The 22,500-nt window shown below is 40.3% G+C and overlaps 1 protein-coding gene across 3 annotated transcripts in view; it reads left to right on the top strand.

Annotated features, from left to right (window-relative positions):
• pard3ba (par-3 family cell polarity regulator beta a) overlaps window positions 1-22,500 on the top strand; it is a 144,399-nt gene that overhangs the window by 59,381 nt on the left and 62,518 nt on the right. For 2 of the 3 annotated variants that reach the window (XM_058380266.1, XM_058380265.1), the window contains exons 11-15: window positions 12,266-12,451; window positions 13,625-13,798; window positions 19,141-19,264; window positions 20,232-20,358; window positions 20,788-20,873. In XM_058380266.1, coding sequence (XP_058236249.1) covers window positions 12,266-12,451; window positions 13,625-13,798; window positions 19,141-19,264; window positions 20,232-20,358; window positions 20,788-20,873 — 697 coding nt within the window. The remainder of the gene's footprint in view (window positions 1-12,265; window positions 12,452-13,624; window positions 13,799-19,140; window positions 19,265-20,231; window positions 20,359-20,787; window positions 20,874-22,500) is intronic. The other variant, XM_058380267.1, reaches the window with a different exon arrangement.

Below are 22,500 nucleotides of genomic sequence, written 5' to 3'. Positions count from 1 at the left end.
CTACACAATACACAAAACACTACATTCTAATACACAACACACACTACACAATACACAACACACTACATTCTAATACACAGCACACACTACACAATACACAAAACACTACATTCTAATACACAACACACACTACACAATACACAACACACTACATTCTAATACACAGCACACACTACACAATACACAACACACTACATTCTAATACACAGCACACACTACACAATACACAAAACACTACATTCTAATACACAGCACACACTACACAATACACAACACACTACATTCTAATACACAACACACACTACACAATACACAACACACTACATTCTAATACACAACACACTACACAATACACAACACACTACATTCTAATACACAGCACACACTACACAATACACAACACACTACATTCTAATACACAACACACACTACACAATACACAACACACTACATTCTAATACACAACACACTACACAATACACAACACACTACATTCTAATACACAGCACACACTACACAATACACAAAACACTACATTCTAATACACAACACACTACACAATACACAACACACTACATTCTAATACACAACACACTACACAATACACAACACACTACATTCTAATACACAACACACTACACAATACACAAAACACTACATTCTAATACACAACACACACTACACAATACACAACACACTACATTCTAATACACAACACACACTACACAATACACAACACACTACATTCTAATACACTACACAATACACAAAACACTACATTCTAATACACAACACACTACACAATACACAAAACACTACATTCTAATACACAACACACACTACACAATACACAACACACTACATTCTAATACACAACACACTACACAATACACAAAACACTACATTCTAATACACAGCACACACTACACAACACACTACATTCTAATACACAACACACACTACACAATACACAACACACTACATTCTAATACACAGCACACACTACACAATACACAACACACTACATTCTAATACACAGCACACACTACACAATACACAAAACACTACATTCTAATACACAACACACACTACACAATACACAACACACTACATTCTAATACACAACACACTACACAATACACAAAACACTACATTCTAATACACAACACACACTACACAATACACAACACACTACATTCTAATACACAACACACTACACAATACACAAAACACTACATTCTAATACACAACACACTACACAATACACAAAACACTACATTCTAATACACAACACACTACACAATACACAACACACTACATTCTAATACACAACACACTACACAATACACAAAACACTACATTCTAATACACAACACACACTACACAATACACAACACACTACATTCTAATACACAACACACACTACACAATACACAACACACTACATTCTAATACACAACACACACTACACAATACACAAAACACTACATTCTAATACACAACACACACTACACAATACACAACACACTACATTCTAATACACAATACACAACACACTACATTCTAATACACAACACACACTACACAATACACACTACACAATACACAAAACACTACATTCTAATACACAACACACACTGCACAATACACACTACACAATACACAACACACACTGCACAATACACAACACACTACATTCTAATACACAACACACACTGCACAATACACAACACACTACATTCTAATACACAACACACACTGCACAATACACAACACACTACATTCTAATACACAACACACACTACACAATACACAACACACTACATTCTAATACACAACACACACTACACAATACACAACACACTACATTCTAATACACAACACACACTGCACAATACACAACACACTACATTCTAATACACACCACACACTACACAATACACAACACACTACATTCTAATACACAACACACACTGCACAATACACAACACACTACATTCTAATACATAATACACACTACACAATACACAAAACACTACATTCTAATACACAACACACACTGCACAACACACACTGCACAATACACAACACACTACATTCTAATACACAACACACACTACACAATACACAACACACTACATTCTAATACACAACACACACTACACAATACACAACACACTACATTCTAATACACAACACACACTACACAATACACAACACACTACATTCTAGTACACAACACACACTGCACAATACACAACACACTACATTCTAATACACAACACACACTGCACAATACACACTACACAATACACAAAACACTACATTCTAATACACAACACACACTGCACAATACATTCTAATACACAACACACACTACACAATACACAACACTACATTCTAATACACAACACACACTGCACAATACACACTACACAATACACAACACACTACATTCTAATACACAATACACACTACACAATACACAACACACTACATTCTAATACACAACACACACTACACAATACACAAAACACTACATTCTAATACACAACACACACTGCACAATACACACTACACAATACACAAAACACTACATTCTAATACACAACACACACTGCACAATACACACTACACAATACACAACACACTACATTCTAATACACAATACACACTACACAATACACAACACACTACATTCTAATACACAACACACACTACACAATACACAAAACACTACATTCTAATACACAACACACACTGCACAATACACACTACACAATACACAACACACTACATTCTAATACACAACACACTACATTCTAATACACAACACACACTGCACAATACACAACACACTACATTCTAATACACACTACACAATACACAAAACACTACATTCAAATACACAACACACACTACACAATACACAACACACTACATTCTAATACACAATACACACTACACAATACACAAAACACTACATTCTAATGCACAACACACACTGCACAATACATTCTAATACACAATACACACTACACAATACACAACACACTACATTCTAATACACAACACACACTGCACAATACACACTACACGATACACAACACACACTACATTATAATACACAACACACTACACAACACACGCTACATTCTAATACACAACACACACTACACAACACACTACATTCTAATACACAACACACACAACACACACTACATTCTAATACACAACACACACTACACAACACACACTACGTTCTAATACACAACACACACTACACAACACACACTACGTTCTAATACACAACACACACTACACAACACACGCTACATTCTAATACACAACACACACTACATTCTAATACACAACACACACTGCACAATACACAACACACACTACATTCTAATACACACTACACAATACACAACACACACTACATTCTAATACACACTACACAATACACAACACACTACATTCTAATACACAACACACACTACACAACACACGCTACACAATACACAACACACACTACACAATACACAACACACGCTACTTTCTAATACACAACACACTACACAACACACTACATTCTAATACACAACACACACTATACAACACACTACATTCTAGTGCATTAGAATGCAGTGTGTTGTGTAGTGTGTGTTGTGTATTAGAATGTAGTGTGTGTTGTGTATCGTGTAGTGTGTATTGTGTAGTGTGTGTTGTGCATTAGAATGTAGTGTGTTGTGTAGTGTGTGTTGTGCCTTAGAATGTAGTGTGTTGTGCATTAGAATGTAGTGTGTGTTGTGTATTGTGTAGTGTGTGTTGTGTAGTGTGTTGTGCATTAGAATGTAGTGTGTTGTGTAGTGTGTGTTGTGCATTAGAATGTAGTGTGTGTTTTGCATTAGAATGTAGTGTGTTGTGTGTGTTGTGCCTTAGAATGTAGTGTGTTGTGCATTAGAGTGTAGTGTGTGTTGTGTAGTGTGTTGTGCATTAGAATGTAGTGTGTTGTGTAGTGTGTGTTGTGCATTAGAATGTAGTGTGTGTTTTGCATTAGAATGTAGTGTGTTGTGTAGTGTGTGTTGTGCATTAGAATGTAGTGTGTGTTGTGTAGTGTGTGTTGTGCATTAGAATGTAGTGTGTTGTGCATTAGAATGTAGTGTGTGTTGTGTAGTGTGTTGTGCATTAGAATGTAGTGTGTTGTGCATTAGAATGTAGTGTGTGTTGTGTAGTGTGTTGTGCATTAGAATGTAGTGTGTTGTGTATTAGAATGTAGTGTGTATTGTGCATTACAATGTAGTGTGTTGTGTATTAGAATGTAGTGTGTATTGTGCATTAGAATGTAGTGTGTGTTGTGTAGTGTGTGTTGTGTATTAGAATGTAGTGTATGTTGTGCATTAGAATGTAGTGTGTTGTGTATTAGAATGTAGTGTGTGTTGTGTATTAGAATGTAGTGTGTGTTGTGTATTAGAATGTAGTGTGTGTTGTGTAGTGTGTTGTGTATTAGAATGTAGTGTGTGTTGTGTATTAGAATGTAGTGTGTGTTGTGTAGTGTATGTTGTGCATTAGAATGTAGTGTGTTGTGTATTAGAATGTAGTGTGTGTTGTGTATTAGAATGTAGTGTGTGTTGTGTATTAGAATGTAGTGTATGTTGTGCATTAGAATGTAGTGTGTTGTGTATTAGAATGTAGTGTGTTGTGTAGTGTGTGTTGTGCATTAGAATGTAGTGTTGTGTGTTGTGTATTAGAATGTAGTGTGTGTTGTGTAGTGTGTTGTGTATTAGAATGTAGTGTGTTGTGTGTTGTGTATTAGAATGTAGTGTGTGTTGTGTATTGTGTAGTGTGTGTTGTGCATTAGAATGTAGTGTTGTGTGTTGTGTATTAGAATGTAGTGTGTGTTGTGTATTGTGTAGTGTGTGTTGTGTGGTGTGTGTTGTGCATTAGAATGTAGTGTGTGTTGTGTAGTGTGTGTTGTGTATTAGAATGTAGTGTGTGTTGTGTATTAGAATGTAGTGTGTATTGTGTAGTGTGTGTTGTGCATTAGAATGTAGTGTTGTGTGTTGTGTATTAGAATGTAGTGTGTGTTGTGTAGTGTGTGTTGTGTATTAGAATGTAGTGTGTGTTGTGTGTTGTGTATTAGAATGTAGTGTTGTGTGTTGTGTATTAGAATGTAGTGTGTGTTGTGTATTGTGTAGTGTGTGTTGTGTGGTGTGTGTTGTGCATTAGAATGTAGTGTGTGTTGTGTAGTGTGTGTTGTGTATTAGAATGTAGTGTGTGTTGTGTATTAGAATGTAGTGTGTGTTGTGTGTTGTGTATTAGAATGTAATGTGTGTTGTGTAGTGTGTGTTGTGCATTAGAATGTAGTGTGTGTTGTGTATTGTGTAGTGTGTGTTGTGTATTAGAATGTAGTGTGTGTTGTTTATTGTGTAGTGTGTGTTGTGCATTAGAATGTAGTGTGTGTTGTGTATTGTGTAGTGTGTTGTGTATTAGAATGTAGTGTGTGTTGTGTATTAGAATGTAGTGTGTGTTGTGTATTGTGTAGTGTGTGTTGTGCATTAGAATGTAGTGTGTGTTGTGTATTGTGTAGTGTGTGTTGTGCATTAGAATGTAGTGTGTGTTGTGCATTAGAATGTAGTGTGTGTTGTGTATTGTGTTGTGCATTAGAATGTAGTGTGTGTTGTGTAGTGTGTTGTGTATTAGAATGTAGTATATGTTGTGCATTAGAATGTAGTGTGTTGTGTAATGTGTGTTGTGCATTAGAATGTAGTGTTGTGTGTTGTGTATTAGAATGTAGTGCGTGTTGTGTAGTGTGTGTTGTGTAGTGTGTGTTGTGTATTAGAATGTAGTGTGTGTTGTGTATTAGAATGTAATGTGTGTTGTGTAGTGTGTGTTGTGTAGTGTGTGTTGTGTATTAGAATGTAGTGTGTGTTGTGTATTAGAATGTAGTGTGTGTTGTGTATTGTGTAGTGTGTGTTGTGCATTAGAATGTAGTGTTGTGTGTTGTGTATTAGAATGTAGTGTGTGTTGTGTAGTGTGTGTTGTGCATTAGAATGTAGTGTGTGTTGTGTATTGTGTTGTGCATTAGAATGTAGTGTGTGTTGTGTATTGTGTAGTGTGTGTTGTGCATTAGAATGTAGTGTGTGTTGTGCATTAGAATGTAGTGTGTGTTGTGTATTGTGTTGTGCATTAGAATGTAGTGTGTGTTGTGTATTGTGTAGTGTGTGTTGTGCATTAGAATGTAGTGTGTGTTGTGTATTGTGTAGTGTGTGTTGTGCATTAGAATGTAGTGTGTGTTGTGCATTAGAATGTAGTGTGTGTTGTGCATTAGAATGTAGTGTGTGTTGTGCATTAGAATGTAGTGTGTGTTGTGTAGTGTGTTGTGTAGTGTGTTGTGTATTAGAATGTAGTGTGTGTTGTGTATTGTGTAGTGTGTGTTGTGCATTAGAATGTAGTGTTGTGTGTTGTGTATTAGAATGTAGTGTGTGTTGTGCATTAGAATGTAGTGTGTGTTGTGTATTGTGTTGTGCATTAGAATGTAGTGTGTGTTGTGTATTGTGTAGTGTGTGTTGTGCATTAGAATGTAGTGTGTGTTGTGCATTAGAATGTAGTGTGTGTTGTGCATTAGAATGTAGTGTGTGTTGTGCATTAGAATGTAGTGTGTGTTGTGCATTAGAATGTAGTGTGTGTTGTGTATTAGAATGTAGTGTGTGTTGTGTGTTGTGTAGTGTGTGTTGTGCATTAGAATGTAGTGTGTGTTGTGTAGTGTGTTGTGTAGTGTGTTGTGTATTAGAATGTAGTGTGTGTTGTGTATTGTGTAGTGTGTGTTGTGCATTAGAATGTAGTGTTGTGTGTTGTGTATTAGAATGTAGTGTGTGTTGTGTATTGTGTAGTGTGTGTTGTGTGGTGTGTGTTGTGTATTAGAATGTAGTGTGTTGTGTATTGTGTTGTGCATTAGAATGTAGTGTGTGTTGTGTATTGTGTAGTGTGTGTTGTGCATTAGAATGTAGTGTGTGTTGTGTATTAGAATGTAGTGTGTGTTGTGCATTAGAATGTAGTGTGTGTTGTGTATTGTGTAGTGTGTGTTGTGCATTAGAATGTAGTGTGTGTTGTGTATTGTGTAGTGTGTGTTGTGCATTAGAATGTAGTGTGTGTTGTGTAGCGTGTTGTGTATTAGAATGTAGTGTGTTGTGCATTAGAATGTAGTGTGTATTGTGTAGTGTGTGTTGTGCATTAGAATGTAGTGTGTGTTGTGTATTGTGTAGTGTGTGTTGTGCATTAGAATGTAGTGTGTGTTGTGTAGCGTGTTGTGTATTAGAATGTAGTGTGTGTTGTGTATTAGAATGTAGTGTGTGTTGTGTGTTGTGTAGTGTGTGTTGTGCATTAGAATGTAGTGTGTGTTGTGTAGTGTGTTGTGTAGTGTGTTGTGTATTAGAATGTAGTGTGTGTTGTGCATTAGAATGTAGTGTGTATTGTGTAGTGTGTGTTGTGCATTAGAATGTAGTGTGTGTTGTGTATTGTGTAGTGTGTGTTGTGCATTAGAATGTAGTGTGTGTTGTGTAGCGTGTTGTGTATTAGAATGTTGTGTGTGTTGTGCATTAGAATGTAGTGTGTGTTGTGTAGTGTGTTGTGTAGTGTGTTGTGTATTAGAATGTAGTGTGTGTTGTGTAGTGTGTTGTGTAGTGTGTTGTGTATTAGAATGTAGTGTGTGTTTTGTAGTGTGTGTTGTGTATTAGAATGTTGTGTGTGTTGTGCATTAGAATGTAGTGTGTGTTGTGTAGTGTGTGTTGTGTATTAGAATGTAGTGCATGTTGTGTATCATAACGTAGTGTGTGTTGTGTAGTGTGTTGTGTATTAGAATGTAGTGTGTGTTGTGTAGTGTGTTGTGTAGTGTGTTGTGTATTAGAATGTAGTGTGTGTTTTGTAGTGTGTGTTGTGTATTAGAATGTAGTGCATGTTGTGTATCATAACGTAGTGTGTGTTGTGTAGTGTGTGTTGTGTATTAGAATGTAGTGTGTGTTTTGTAGTGTGTGTTGTGTATTAGAATGTAGTGCATGTTGTGTATCATAACGTAGTGTGTGTTGTGTAGTGTGTGTTGTGTATTAGAATGTAGTGCATGTTGTGTATCATAACGTAGTGTGTGTTGTGTAGTGTGTGTTGTGTATTAGAATGTAGTGCATGTTGTGTATCATAACGTAGTGTGTGTTGTGTAGTGTGTGTTGTGTATTAGAATGTAGTGCATGTTGTGTATCATAACGTAGTGTGTGTTGTGTCTATGATGTCTGTCTGTCCGCCTGTCATGGACACCCCCCCCCCCATTAAATGGCTGAATTCCTGTTTGTCAGATCAGAAAATGTTTATTACATCATCGACCCTCGGTCCAGTTCAGTGCTTAAACCCTATAATAAATTAGAGAAGATGTTATCAGCTGCCAAAGAGCAGTAATAACAGTGATATGAGCTGTTATATATCCATCCACATGTACAGTAGTGTAGTGTAGTGTGTTGTGTTTCCATATCCACACACACACACACACACACTCATTCCTCGTCTGGATCCCTGAGATTTAAAAGATATCACAGTTTCTCTGCAGGATTGTAGCTGAAACGTCTGCGGATCACACGTGTGTGTGTGTGTGTCTGTGTGTGTGTGTCTGTGTGTGTGTGGTGCTGTTCACAGTGACAGCAGCGCTCACACAAGTCCTCCTAAATTGCAGTGCACGGTTTATTTCTGTTCCAGGCTGCTGTGTGATTGACTGAAGAGCTGCTCGATTGAAGGTCTGTTAGAAAGGAACAGCTGCCACTTCAAAGTCTCTCTCGCGCACACACACACACACACACACACACACACACACACAAGATCTACAGACTCCTTTATCAATCTTCAGTCTCCCACATATGCCTGCGCGTGAGGAAAAAGCATGAAGCCCTACATCGTTCAGGCGAAGCGGTCCCGCGATTTTCCGCCTTGCGCCTCGCGATTCGAGACAAAACGTAGCAGAAACGTAACCGTGTGCAAGAGGAAGAAATCGCAGACTTGTTGGAGTTTTTTTAGCAAAGAGAAACGCTATAAAAAGATTTAATGACTGCATAGACACGTCGCCTTTCTGTCACACCATCTGCTCTTCGGTGTGTGTGTGTGTGTGTGTGTGTGTGTGTGTGTGTGTGTGTGGGTTTCATGCTTGTGGGTGTGTATGTGATGCCTCACAAACAATTACACCCTCGAAAAACCACCTACAAATTCTCTATTCCGAACATCCAAACCCACAATAAAATATCTTTCGGTTTCGGTCAGGGGTTCTGATTGGTCCATGTTGATGTTTTCAGAACAGGGATAATCTTTCTCTCTCTTTCTCTCACTTTTACTTCCTGTCACTTTTGGGTGTGTTAATCATTACTCACCCCACTAAAACAGCATCCTTTGTCCATCACAAGGCCTCGCTCATAAGCCTCGTTTAAATTAGCCATCGTTTGGGAAAGGAAGCCTCACAGACGTGCTATGCCCATCCTGGAAATGATTCCGGACCCGGATCGGAGACGTCGGCTCGATTCGAATGGGGTTTGTGGGTCACGCAGGCACGCTGACAGACTTACGGCTCTGTTTGCGAGCTTTATGCTCTCCGGAGAGACGTGGGATATTAGTAGTTGGATTTCCTGAAATAAAAGAGAGACTGTAATGAGCTCAGCGTTTCCATTCCACTTTTTCGGGTTAGTAGACCCTCAATTCTGATTGGTCAGAAGCGACCGATTCACGTTTCTATAGTAACGTAACTTCTCGTAAAGACGATGCGCTTGTACCACGAAGTTTCTAGTCCAAGGAGTCTTACGGTTTCTCTGTAACATGACAGTTTTTTATGTAAATTTGAGACTCGTGATGTTTGTGTAATCATGGGCAAACTACTGTGGTTTAAGAGAAATCAAACACTCTGGGTTCTTCTGATGAAAGGAAATGAATTGACTGATTTGCGTAACAACTAATAGCATTCAGGTCACCCCCTTCACCCCGCCTCATCCGAACACACCCGACAACTAGCTCGCTAAACATGTAGAACATGAGGCCGATGTTACCCAGAGCCTCATGATGGTGAAGTGTACACTCTTAGGTGATCCAAAAACACGACTCGTGTTGTATTTGCGTGGCTGTGCGGTTTATATGTTTATATCTTAAAGCCGAGGTCTCAGTGATTCGGGATTCTCTGAGCGCGGTCACGTTTTGGACGGAGGTGCAGAGGTCAGCTCACACATGGCCCATAGGAAGGAGGCTTCAGGGTGTGGGGCTATTTGCTAGTTTTTGTGTCCTTGAGCTTTCATCCTCATAATCCACACACACACACATACACACACCAGGATATGTCCTGTCCAGCCAGGGACAATTTCAGCAGGACCATGATTGCTGAGTTGTTCTTAGTGTGTTTTTATAGTGGCTCGCATTGAGACTGTTCATAGAGCTAGCCTGAGTGCTTGTAGTGATACACTGCTGTGTTTGTGTCTAGGTCTTATTCTCATTAGTAAGATATTTATTTTGGAATTGTGGATAAACTAAATGAAATGCTGGAAAGATCGAGTATTAATACATATTTACGTGATAGTTCAGATATTCAGTGTAGAGATGAACCTTTAACTTTAATTTCTTCCTATCCAGGTTTGATTTTTTTGACCTCATGTATTTAGGGTTTCAAATCTTCATATCAAACTTAAACTATAATTTTAACGTCATGTTTTTATAGGCAAACGTCATCGCTGGCGACTACAAAACAAACAAAAGACTGTCATGTCAGTGTTATCTAGCATGAGTAGCTCCTGGACATCCCACACAAGATCTCTCATTATTTTCGGTCACGTTGTGTAAAGAGTGTGTGTGAGGAGTGTGTTGGCCCTCAGGAGAGCCGTGTGTGTGATCTCCACTGGAAACATTGATCCGACCACCGGAGTTGTCTGTCTCTCTCTCTCTCTCTCTCAATTTTTTTTCCAGACGAACAAACATTGGTCTAGTCTAAGGTCTCAGAGAGACCAAAGCCATGATCATGTTCATCAACAGTTCCTTGTGTGTGTGTGAGAGAGAGTGATGTAGTTCCTCTAACAGCTCCCTCAGGGCATCACTTTGTCTTAATTCTGTTCATTCACGAGCAGTTCATTCACTTGGACTATGCAGATTACATGATGGTAAGACGCTACTGTAAAGGCAGCTTTCCATGTTTTTATAAAAATACTTCTATAGTATATCATAGGCCTTCTGGGGGTCCAGCGGCAGGATCCTGCGCTCTCATTGCCACGGCCCAGGTTCAATTCCCAGGCAGGGCGCTAACCCAGACACTAAAGAGTTAACTCTCAGCGCCAGGTCCCAAGCCCGGATTAAATGGGAGGGTTGCATCTGGAAGGGCATCCGGTGTAAAACCTGTGCCAAATCAAAACATGCGGACCAAATGAACCGCTGTAGCGACCCCGAATAGGAAGAAGCCAAAAGAACAACAACAACAAAAACAACTATAATATATCATACAAATATCAAAGCATTGGTTGTTGTTTAACCTTGGCACATGGTGTCTCAGATTTTACTCCAATCTTCAACCACAAGAACCACACATGCAAGTCAAGAAGCTTTCCTCAATGCAGAGTTTAGCAAGTGACCGCAGTATACACACCACCCATAGCTCGATTATGGACTCTAATCTGGACTTTATGTGATACCCTTCCTTACAGAACCTTTAAGGGTTCAGTAAGGAAGTCTCCTTACCATCACCCAGAGTAATTTACTTCCATTTTTCCCCACATTTATCTCCTCCATTTTGATTGCCCTTTTCATTTGAGACCAAAAATTTCTCACTTATGAGTCAATGGCTCACATCTTGCAACCCGATGGCAAGAATGCAAAGAATAATAGTACAGATGAAAGAGGGAGTGATTTAACCACTCAAACCCTTCCCACACCCCCAGCTTCATCCTAGACGAGGCTCTTAAAAAGGTTATTTTACCTTTTGAAATGGCACGCTCTCCTGATCTTACTCTTCCTTTCATGTTTAAACGCAGCATCCCCCCTACCCCGGTTACCCTTTTCACTCTCTCATCTCTCTTCATGCATTTATCCATCTTTTCCTAGCTATCGTGTCCTTTCACACGTCTTACCTGTGGCTCTCATTTAGCAAACATCGCTAGTCATATGGCTCCAGAACCGCAAAACCCGGCTAATTATTTTCAAGTTTCCTTCCTCGTCCTTGGGAATCATTTTAATAATGACAAAGATGTTTTGTTTTCTGTGTTTTTAGAAAGGAGAGCCATCTGGTCAGACCCTGTCCGAGGAAGGCAGAGAGCACCTGGTGTATGAGATTCCTGTAAGCGACTCGGGGTCAGCTGGACTCGGGCTCAGTCTGAAAGGCAACAAGTCCAGAGAGACGGGCGAGGACCTGGGCATCTTCATCAAGTCTATCATCCATGGAGGGGCTGCTTTCAAGGCAAGTCCTATCTCCTTCCTAACATTCGATCAAATTGAGAGAAAGATCGACAGGGTGCAGGGTGCAAGGTGGACACACCTGTACATGCCGGCAATTACTCAGTCATGAGTGGATATAGACATTTGTTAGTTAAACCTTTTTGTTTACTCTGGCCATTCTCTTGTGACCTCTCTCATTAACAAGGTGTTTTCACCTGCAGGACTGCTGCTTGCTGGACCATGTTTTTTTTTTTCCTAACACCAATTTGTTTAAACACTAGACACTGTTGCACATAAAAAATCCCATGAGATCAGTTTCTGCAATGTCCAGTGAGTGTGTTTCTATAGAGAGGTAGTATCAAGTGCAAAAATCAATAGACTAATCAATAGAATAAATCTTAAGTAAATGTAAATTGTGGAAAATTTATGTGAAATTGTACTGAAGTAACATTTGTATTTTACACATCCTCGAACCCTTTATATACTATAGCCTCTTACACTGATTACCATGAAAAACACACACACACACACGCCCAGCATCAGCCTCATTAATCCTAATTAAGGTTTCAAAAGCTGCACTGATTAGCTGGAAGTGCCAAGGGACGTTTAGCAAAGCGACACCTCCTCTAGAGACGGCTCCTGAAAGAAAAGCTCTCGGCGACATGTTGCGTCTGCCTCAGCGTGTGTTCATCTCTCCATTAATGGCTTCTTTAAACAGGTCAACACTGGTGGTCACTGGTTAATGACCCAGACTAAAGGTCACTCATGACCAGAAAATGCTCAGACAATGAGAGGTCTTTAGCAGCTCTGGTGGCTCTTAGCTGCTAATCTCTTTTGTGCTCAGCTCCTCCTCCTTGTCTGAGTTTTCTATTTCAAGAAGTGCAGCTGTGGATCTTAATCCAATTCACTCCCTCGCTGTCCTTTCACACAGGAGTGTGCAGTTTGTTGTATGAATGCATTAATCTTTTAAGCATGTTTGCTAATCTGAATATCAATGTACCTGAAATAATATTAAGCAGATGTAACCTTTAGCTGTTCAGTTTTGTTTGCTTTATTGAAGAGATCGGAATGCTTTTCACTCATTTCTGGTGTTCGGTATTGACTGGTTTTTATAAATAACAAAGGATCAAAAATATCGTGACATTCCAAATGTATATTGATTTAGGAAACGTATATTTCCTCTTCTCGCAACCAGGATGGGCGCCTAAAGGTGAATGACCAGCTTGTGGCTGTCAATGGTGAATCTCTTCTTGGTCGATCCAACAATGATGCCATGGAGACCCTGAGACGCTCTATGTCCATGGAAGGGAACCATCGAGAAACCATCCAATTAGTTATCCTGCGAGCTTTGGAGAATTCCCCAGCCCAGGTACGCCCAGTCCTGTTTGTTGAACCCCATCCCCAGGTCCCATTCCACCCAGGGTACCTTGTTCAACATCACAGGATCTCAGAGTCTGAACCCCAGCGAATTGTCCATCGCTATCACCAGTATGGCCACTACAAGCTCTCGGGAGGCCTCCGAAATACCCTGTGGTTTGATTAAAATTAGTTTTGTGTAAAAACATCAGAGTAAATTAGGTCCCTGTAATGGTCCATACATGCCTGTCCCCACAAAACAGGTGCATACTTGTTTAGGAGGTCTCTGTAACACAAGTGCATATACTGTTACCTCAAAAACATTGCAGGATGTTGTATTGTGTGGCTAAGGTCCCCACAGTGCAGGTTTAAACATGTTCAGGACATCCCCATAGATCAGGTCCTTAACAATAAGGTCCTTACAGTTCAGGTGGTCTTCATATTTCAGGTCCCTACCAGGGAGGATCAAACAATCTCAGATCTCATCTGTTCATCTGTTCATCAGGCCCTCACACTGCAGGTTATAACAAGTTTAAGAGGTTACAGTATATTAGGTCATAACAAGTCTGGTCCAGATGAGCTTTGTATCTCAGGTCCCCACACTGAATTGTCTCACAGAGACAGGTCATCACAGTACAGGTACAAAAGCTATCAGGAGGTCTCTGTATATACTGGCTCCCACATTGCAGGTCTAGGATACCAGGTTCCCACACTGTGTTTACTGATAGAGCGTGTTCCCAATAATGCAGGTCCAAACATGTTTAGAAGGTCTCTATCAGGTATATCAGGTCCCGACAACCCAGGTTTAAACTCATCAGGTCCTTGCGGTAATTTGACATTTTGTTCTTGTAACAAGGGCATGTGTTTTTTTTTGGGTTTTTTTTGAGAATTAGAGACGATACCTTTTTTACACATGAATGTTGTGACTTAAAACATTTTTCTTACTCATTTTTGTACTGCTTAAAGAGGCTAACTATGGTCTGCATGTAATACTTTTGGGTTTCCTGTATTTCTCAACTTTTTGCTTCCACTTTCTGTACTAGTAATAATTCCTTAAACACTTTGCTGTACTGCCTTCCTGCTTGTTCTGCTTGTTTAATAAAAATTCTGAAAACTCTGCATGCTCATTCCTTGCTTTTTCCTTCTTTCCTCTTTCCTGATTCTCTACAGGGGGGTTATATTTGGGCTTTTCAGCACTATTCTTCACTATCTTTTCTTGATGAATTACTGAAATGCACATTTTAAATAACAGACAGTAATTTCCATTTTGATTGTTTTACATCAGTTATAGTGTGTCCTAGTGATAGGTGGTCCAATTCATTATGAGCTTGTTTGCTTTTTACATCTCTAAAACACAGCTTTTTCCACTTGACAAGCACAACTGCAAATGTTTATCAATTTCTGCAGGGTTTGTTTTATGATATAGGATGAAAAATTACCCATGTAACCGTAATGTTTTGTTTATACTGTTACACCCTCACTCTGCTCTGACTGGCTCCTGACCCCAGCCTGTCACTGTCTAGTCCGATTTTTTTCATGCCTACATTTGGGTGCGTGATGCTTGTTCATGCTTTTGAGCTTGTCTATGATGACATTTTCTGCCAATTCCAACCTGACACCACGTTCTGGAGCAGTATTTGTTCATGTGCGCTGTAGCTTTAAGCCATAACTTAAGTGTACTCTCCAATGTCAAGTCCATCAACTGAAATCTAGCATTTCATTCGAGTCCAGCGAAAACAAATGGTTATTGACTCCACCTTGAGTTCAGGAGTCTGACTTTGTCTCGAAAGAGATGAGCACCATGGGAGCGCATTAGCCTATCACCTGCCCCATCTAGCCTGAGATGGATGGTGATTGGTGCTGCCTTGAACGGCTCCTCGATAAAAGGTGATGTGTCGACTTGATGCATTCACTATTAATCCCATGCATGCAGGCTGATCAATATGCCATTAATCACTGCGAGAGGGTGGCGCGATAAGGGAATGAGTGGGAGTCGAGACACGCTAGCCGGGTTTTGTGAAGTGAACCCAATGACGCCCTCCATCTCATTGAAATTTCATTCACGGCTTTCGTTCCTATAATGAAAGAGTAGGCACAAAATTCAAATTAAACTTTAGCACACTATGAAATTTTGCCAATGGACAGGATAAATAAGGAATATCTGGCCTACACACTACTTCCTTTACAGCCTTGTTAAATTTCAACCCCTCCTCCTGGTTATGGAGTTGGATACATTACAAACTCTGTCTCAGACCTATCCCTGTTTTCTCAATGGCTCTCAAATAGTTAATCGGATTACACCGCAGGTTCTTTGGATAAAAAGCAGCCATGGAGATTTAATGAAAGCATGCCTGGGGCTGGCCTGAGGGAATCTAACCTCATGTCACCCCTACTGCTGCTTCACAGGTCCAGGAAGGCAGAACAGGCTCGAGTCTGGGGTCTCATTTGGGGTCTTCTTTTGTTGGTCCTTTGTTGGTTCTTTGTCATCTGCCACAATGGTCTGATTAAGACACAAAGCTTTTGAAGGCATCAGGGGGGCGTGTCTGTATGCTGGTAGCACTCTGCAGGAACGATCATTAATACTAGGAGGAGAATAGTTGATGGAGAGACGGAGTGACGGCTGCATAATATTTAGGCAGGATAATGTGCGCAATAGCCAACCAGATACCCTGCTTCTGATTGCCTTCTGCCTCCCGTCAACTCTGACGCTTCCCTGCGTGGGAGCATCGGCGTGCGAGAGAAAGAGCGAACAAGACGATTCCCTCCCCTCTGTCAGCACAATGATCAGAGCAAACGCCTAAGACAGGACAGGAAAGAGCGAGCAGCAAATCCATAGATCTCCATAGAAACGCTTCTGTTTCTTTCTCTTTTTTCCCCCCTTTCTGTCATGCACTAGAGAGGGAGATATGAAAAGTGTGACACGTTTAAAGAGGCATCATCTGTGCTAATGATATCCCTCCACCTGAGAATCATCCTTCCTAGCTGTCTCGCTCGTCCTTTGTCTCTGTGTCTCGCGCCCATGTGTTCAAGACGACTTTGATATGGTTATGTCCATCCGGCTGAGTCTGTATGCCTGAGGGCTAATAAAGAGTGTGTGTGCGCGCGTGTGTATGTGTGTTGGGGGGGGTGTAGTAGTAGTAATAGTAGGAGTAGTAGTAGTATGACGGAGCTGTTGCTGTATGAAAGGCACTGGAGCTCTCTCCTGCTGCGTGTCCTGCTCCTGACAGCTGCACATCCTCATAAAAAGACATCAGTGAACCACCAGCTCACAGCTAGCGCTGTCTGACAAGCCGGATTCGACTGGTGCGTAGCCTTGTACCGTCTGCCTTTTTCAAACATCCTGGTGAATTATTCCAAAAGAGGCATACGGTAGAGTGTGAGGACGGCCTACCCGAGTATCCAGAGTAGAATCGGGTGTGCATGGTCATTCCAAATGAGCGCAGAGTGCTCAGTGCTCGCCGAAATGAACTGCTCTGATGACTAGTGCTTTCTCTGCGTGCTCCATCAAGCGGTTTTGCGTAGGTTCCTACTTCAGAGAACATGCTTTTATTACCATGATCACGTACCATATGCTTGGATTATGTCGCAAAGTATTACTTGGTAACATGATTGGTGCAAAAATAAGAACTCACGGTTCCAGAACCGGACCTAGTCAAGCTCTCAGATGGTGTTGTTTATGCTCCTGATGGAATAAATGGAGGCTGTGGTTACAGCTCAATCTACCTGTTCATTTGAACGGATTCTGGCTCGCGGAACGGGCAGCTGAACAGCAGTCGCCAACCGCTTGGCACGAGAACCCGGTCCCGAAATGTTCAGCAGCTGTCCGAGCCGTATGCTATCTGTGCTGGAGAATTAGCTGTGCCAGTGTCCACTGCTCGTCCAAAATTAAAAAAAGGGAGAAAAAAAAGAAAGAAACAATAATGTCATTAGCATTAACTGAGCGAAAGCAGTGCATTCGGGATAAATAAGATATCAGGGTTATGACTGCTATTTTAAACGGTCAGGCCAAGCCTGGACTCTCAGTGGACCAGGTTTTTGGCTTTGCTTCACTCCGCTTTTGGAGTTTTGGTGGCTGGAACTTTAATTTTAGCAGCAGTACTCCCTGTCTCTGTGTTTCACACGTGTGAAATCTCAAGCCTTTCCTGTTTGGGAAGTCCAGAGTATTGCTGACAGAAGCAAGGGACTGCTCTCTCTCTCTCTCTCTCCCCCTCTCCTCTGCCTCCACAAACCAGAAATTCAACCCGAGGCTTTTCTTCTCATTCCAGAAATGTTCTGTTCTTTCTTTGCTCCAAATTTCCAAGTGAGCCAGATAAAATGTGGGCAAGGTTTATTCTTTAGAGATGTTAGAGCTCTTCATTAGGATGGATAGATGTTAAAAAATATATATATATATTCGGATGATATATGGATAGATTGTATATGTGGATGAAAAGAACAGAGAGTGATGAGTGCATGCTGGGATGGAGGCATAGAAAAAATGTGGAGAGAAACTGAATGAATGGAGGGAATGAATTGATGAATTTAAGATGATTGTTATGTGGGTGAAAGGAAAAGATGAATAGATGGACAATTGTAGGCACTTAGAAAATGTGAAAGAATGGAAGGGGAAAATGGATAGGATGGAAAGAAGAAAAAGATGGATAGATGAACGAAAAATATGGATGAATGGAATTAGGGTGATGGATGGATGGATATATAGATGGATGGAATGAGGGCAAAAGAGGATGGATATATCGATGAATGAAATAGGAGTTTAAAGGAGGATGATGGATGAAAAATAGGGATGAATGGAATGAGGGGATGGATGGATGGATGGATGGGTGAATGAATGAGGATGGACGAATGGATGGATGAATGAATGAAAAATATGAATGAATGGAATGAGGGTAAGGGAGGATGGATGGAATTATGGAAGGATGGATGGATGGATAGAATGAGGGTAAAGGAAGGTGGGTGGTTGGATGGATGGATGGAATGAAAGAGGGTAAAGGAGGAGGGATGGATAGATGGAAGCATGCAATGGATGGATGGATGAAAATATGGATGGTTGGACTGAAGGCAAAGAAGGATGGATGGATGTCCATGTTCCTATCCTACCTGTAAGGATGGATTAATTGATGGATAGATAGATAATGTTGGAAGTAGAAGATCATGAATGGATGAATGGAACAGATGAGGATGAGTGTAGGATCTGGATGGAAAGATGAAAGGAAAAGATGATGGATGGCTGAATGAATGGAATTAAAGCAAAAGAGAAAGATGGATGAATGACGGACAGCTCCAGAATTACCCTTCTTTTAATAAACATGAGGAACCTTTAACTAAAATTACTGAAAAAAAAAAAATCATTTCCAGGAGAGACGACAAGATGGAGGTGCGAGCAGAGAGTATCCCTCAGCTCAGTACAACCACAGTGACCGCAGCAACGGCGTGGGTCAGCCGCCCATGGTCATCAACAGCATCTACACCCGAGCTCCAGGTACCCACACACCTTCTTATTAGAAAACACCTTCTTTTTTTTTAAATTAATTAATTAATTAATAAATTAATTCATTAAATCCTGGGTATTAAATTTCATGATGGCCTGAATGTTTTTCCTGACCATGTATTAGCTGTTAGATAAACGCTAGTTTTAGCATTACTCGCTGTCCAGTTTTATAAATAAATAAATTAATTAATTAATTAAAACGTTGGTTTATGCTACAATTTCAAAAAAGTCTTATCCTAGCCATTAGCAAACATTAAGCTTTTAAACTAATTCCGCCTCGCCTCGCTAACGGGAGGGGGGAAAAGCGTCGACGGCTGTGTTATCGTTCAGTTTTATCCTCCACTTTCACGCTGTGAGGTCTGACCTTGAAATCATTAGGCTGATGAAATGGATTCTAAGTGGGCCGTATTTGCATACGCTCTATTGTGCGGACGTTTTAAATTCGCTCTCTGTTCGTCTCTTCGCTGCCTCTGGCACTAACACAAAGCCCAGGCGCTTTTAGCATTTTTTTATTCCAAACCATTGTTTTTGGATTAACGTCTCTTGTCCATGAAAAGTAACACACTCTTTTGTATAAAATGTAACAAAAAATAAATAAATGTAAATCATTTCAAATTTTAAAGTACATCTTTGCTCTGTTTTCATCACTGGACCATACACCTGCTTAGCACTGAACACTATTTTAGCAAATAGAACTGGATAAAAATCAGACGGAACAGGGTTAGCGTGCTCATCGCTAGTTTTTAAATAGCTAGGCTTAAAAATATATAAATAGATAAAACTTAAAAGCATTCTACCTTCTACCTTTAAGGCAAGTCTCAGGTGTGTTAAACGCACTCGCTCTAATAGAGTATCGTTCCTATAGTAACAACATTTATTTAACGGTAACAGTTACCTAATGGCGTCTCCGGTAACAACAGCGATTTTCTTTAACTTATCCATTATCCTTTCTTTACAGGTCCTGTATCTGCCTCTAACGGCAGACCCGGGGTTTATTACGACGCCTCCGACGAAGACGACTTCGCTTCTCATCCTTCCGACATGGAGTCAGACTTTAACCCACACCCGAGATACGCGCAAAACAGGTGAGCCATGCACTGGGCCATGGTTCTCTTTATTGTGGTGTAGCTAAATCCTGGACATGACTAAAAAACACACCTTCATGTACTGTTTACGTCACCTGGTTCTGAGTGTGTTTATTGTGTAAAACTACTACACACTACTAGAACATTAGCCCAGCTTGGCTAACAGGTCGAGGTGGTGTGATGTCACCATGAGAGATTCCTCTTTCCATCCTGAACTGAATTATTATCCAGTAATGGTTACAAATTTCTGACACTGGAGACTCCTTACCATAAATCTTACACTAGCAAGTCCTAATCTCATATATATATATATATATATATGTATGTGTCTATGACCAGTTTTTGAAGTAACGCTACATGTTACGTTCTAACGTCTTTACTGCTTTCAGCCAATGAGAAGCCTAGTAACAGATCATTCTGTCTCTACAGAGCGGAACGTGAACCCACCTCCAACCCGACATATCAACTACAACACACACACAGACATCCAAAGACTTCCAAGAGCATGGACCTGGGTAAGAAAACACACACATACACACACACATACACACACACACACCTTTTTTTGGCTTGTTTAGCAACTAAAATAAAACCAGTTTTCTGGGTTCCAGCCAAAAGTCCCCGTAAATACATAAACATAACCCTGTTCTTGTGGGGATGTTCGTTAAATCTAACAGAAGTGTTTGATGAATACACGACAACGGCAGTGCTCTCGCGCCAGCATTAACGACTTTTGAGCCGTTGCCATGGCGATACACCTGATACACCATGTCCTGTATAAACGTGGGAAGTGAAACACATTTCTTTCTGCTTTGCGTCGATTCGAATCGTTCTAGCCAATAGAAAATGAGGGCAGAGCTGTTATAGAGCCGGCCTCCGTACACCAGCAGAAGTGTTTGATGAATATACAACAACACCAGCGACTCTCGCTCCGGCCTTTACGCCATGTGAGCCGTCGCCATAGCGATACGCCTGAGACACCATGTCCTGTAGCAACTAAAATAAAACCAGTTTTCCAGGGACCATGTGCATTCTGTGAATTTGTCAATTCACAATCACCGATCAAATCGTTTTAGCCAATAGGAAAAAGAGGGCGGAGCTATTACAAAGCCGGCCCCCACACACCAGCATACTTTCATCCCCCAGATCTGATATTTACTTCCATTTTTTTGCTCCACTTCCACCTCCTCCTCCATCCTGTCATTTATTTTTAAACAATCTAGGCTGAATTCTCTGCCCCGAACCCCGTTAGCTTCCCCTCCTCCTTTCATTACTTCCTTCTCCTCCGTCAAGTTATTTATTTCCTCCAAAGCGAGCTGTTTTGTCCGTTTCCAATTACACTTCATTACCCTCGCGCTATTGGCTTCCTTCTGCCTGGGAAAAGAAAAAAAAGCGATTGCCTCTCATTCCACACGGAGGTCTTTTCTTTCTTCCTTTTCATTCCCCTCCATTTCTCTCTTCTCATCCCTTCATCTTCCTTTGATATCTTCTATTTGTTTTGTTTTTTTCTTTTCCTTCCAAATAAAATGCTGTTTATTTTTTTTGTGTCGGTCAAAATTGTCTGGAGAGAAAAAAAATTGTGTTTTTCCGTTCATGATGAAATTGACCTTTGACCCAACACACTGTGGCCTTCTCAAAAACTGGAAAAATCGTTTCAATCTTTAAAAAAAAAGTAAATAACCTTTGACGGAAAAACGGTTTGTTTGTCCTTTATTTAGCATTTCTCCTCTGACGCGGGTCACAGCACCGAGCGGCGTTAGCTTCATGAGGACGTATTAGAGCAGCAGCCGTTAGCGTAGCAGACTAGCACTGAATCGCGCTTAAAGGACCACGCCACCTGATTTATCATCGCTTCATAACTAGATAAATAAAATAAATAATAAATAAAAAACGATAAAAACTTATTTTAAAATTTTTTGGAATTAATTAGCTAGCTAAGTCGTAATGATGAAATCTTGATTCTGATTGGTCAAAAAGATTCTTTTTTTTCCATTCGTTCTATAGTAACAGCACTCACACATGCTCCCACACACACACACACACACACACACACACACGTTGCTTGTAATTCCAACCATGATGTCATCATGACTTTTTTTTTTTAATTAATTAATTTCTTTTTTGGAAGGAGTCTCCAGTGTC

The sequence above is a fragment of the Hemibagrus wyckioides genome, linkage group LG26, assembly GCF_019097595.1.
Source record: "Hemibagrus wyckioides isolate EC202008001 linkage group LG26, SWU_Hwy_1.0, whole genome shotgun sequence".
NCBI lineage: Eukaryota > Metazoa > Chordata > Actinopteri > Siluriformes > Bagridae > Hemibagrus > Hemibagrus wyckioides.
Note: the sequence above shows the minus strand (reverse complement) of the source record. Positions and strands in the feature narration are given on the sequence as shown.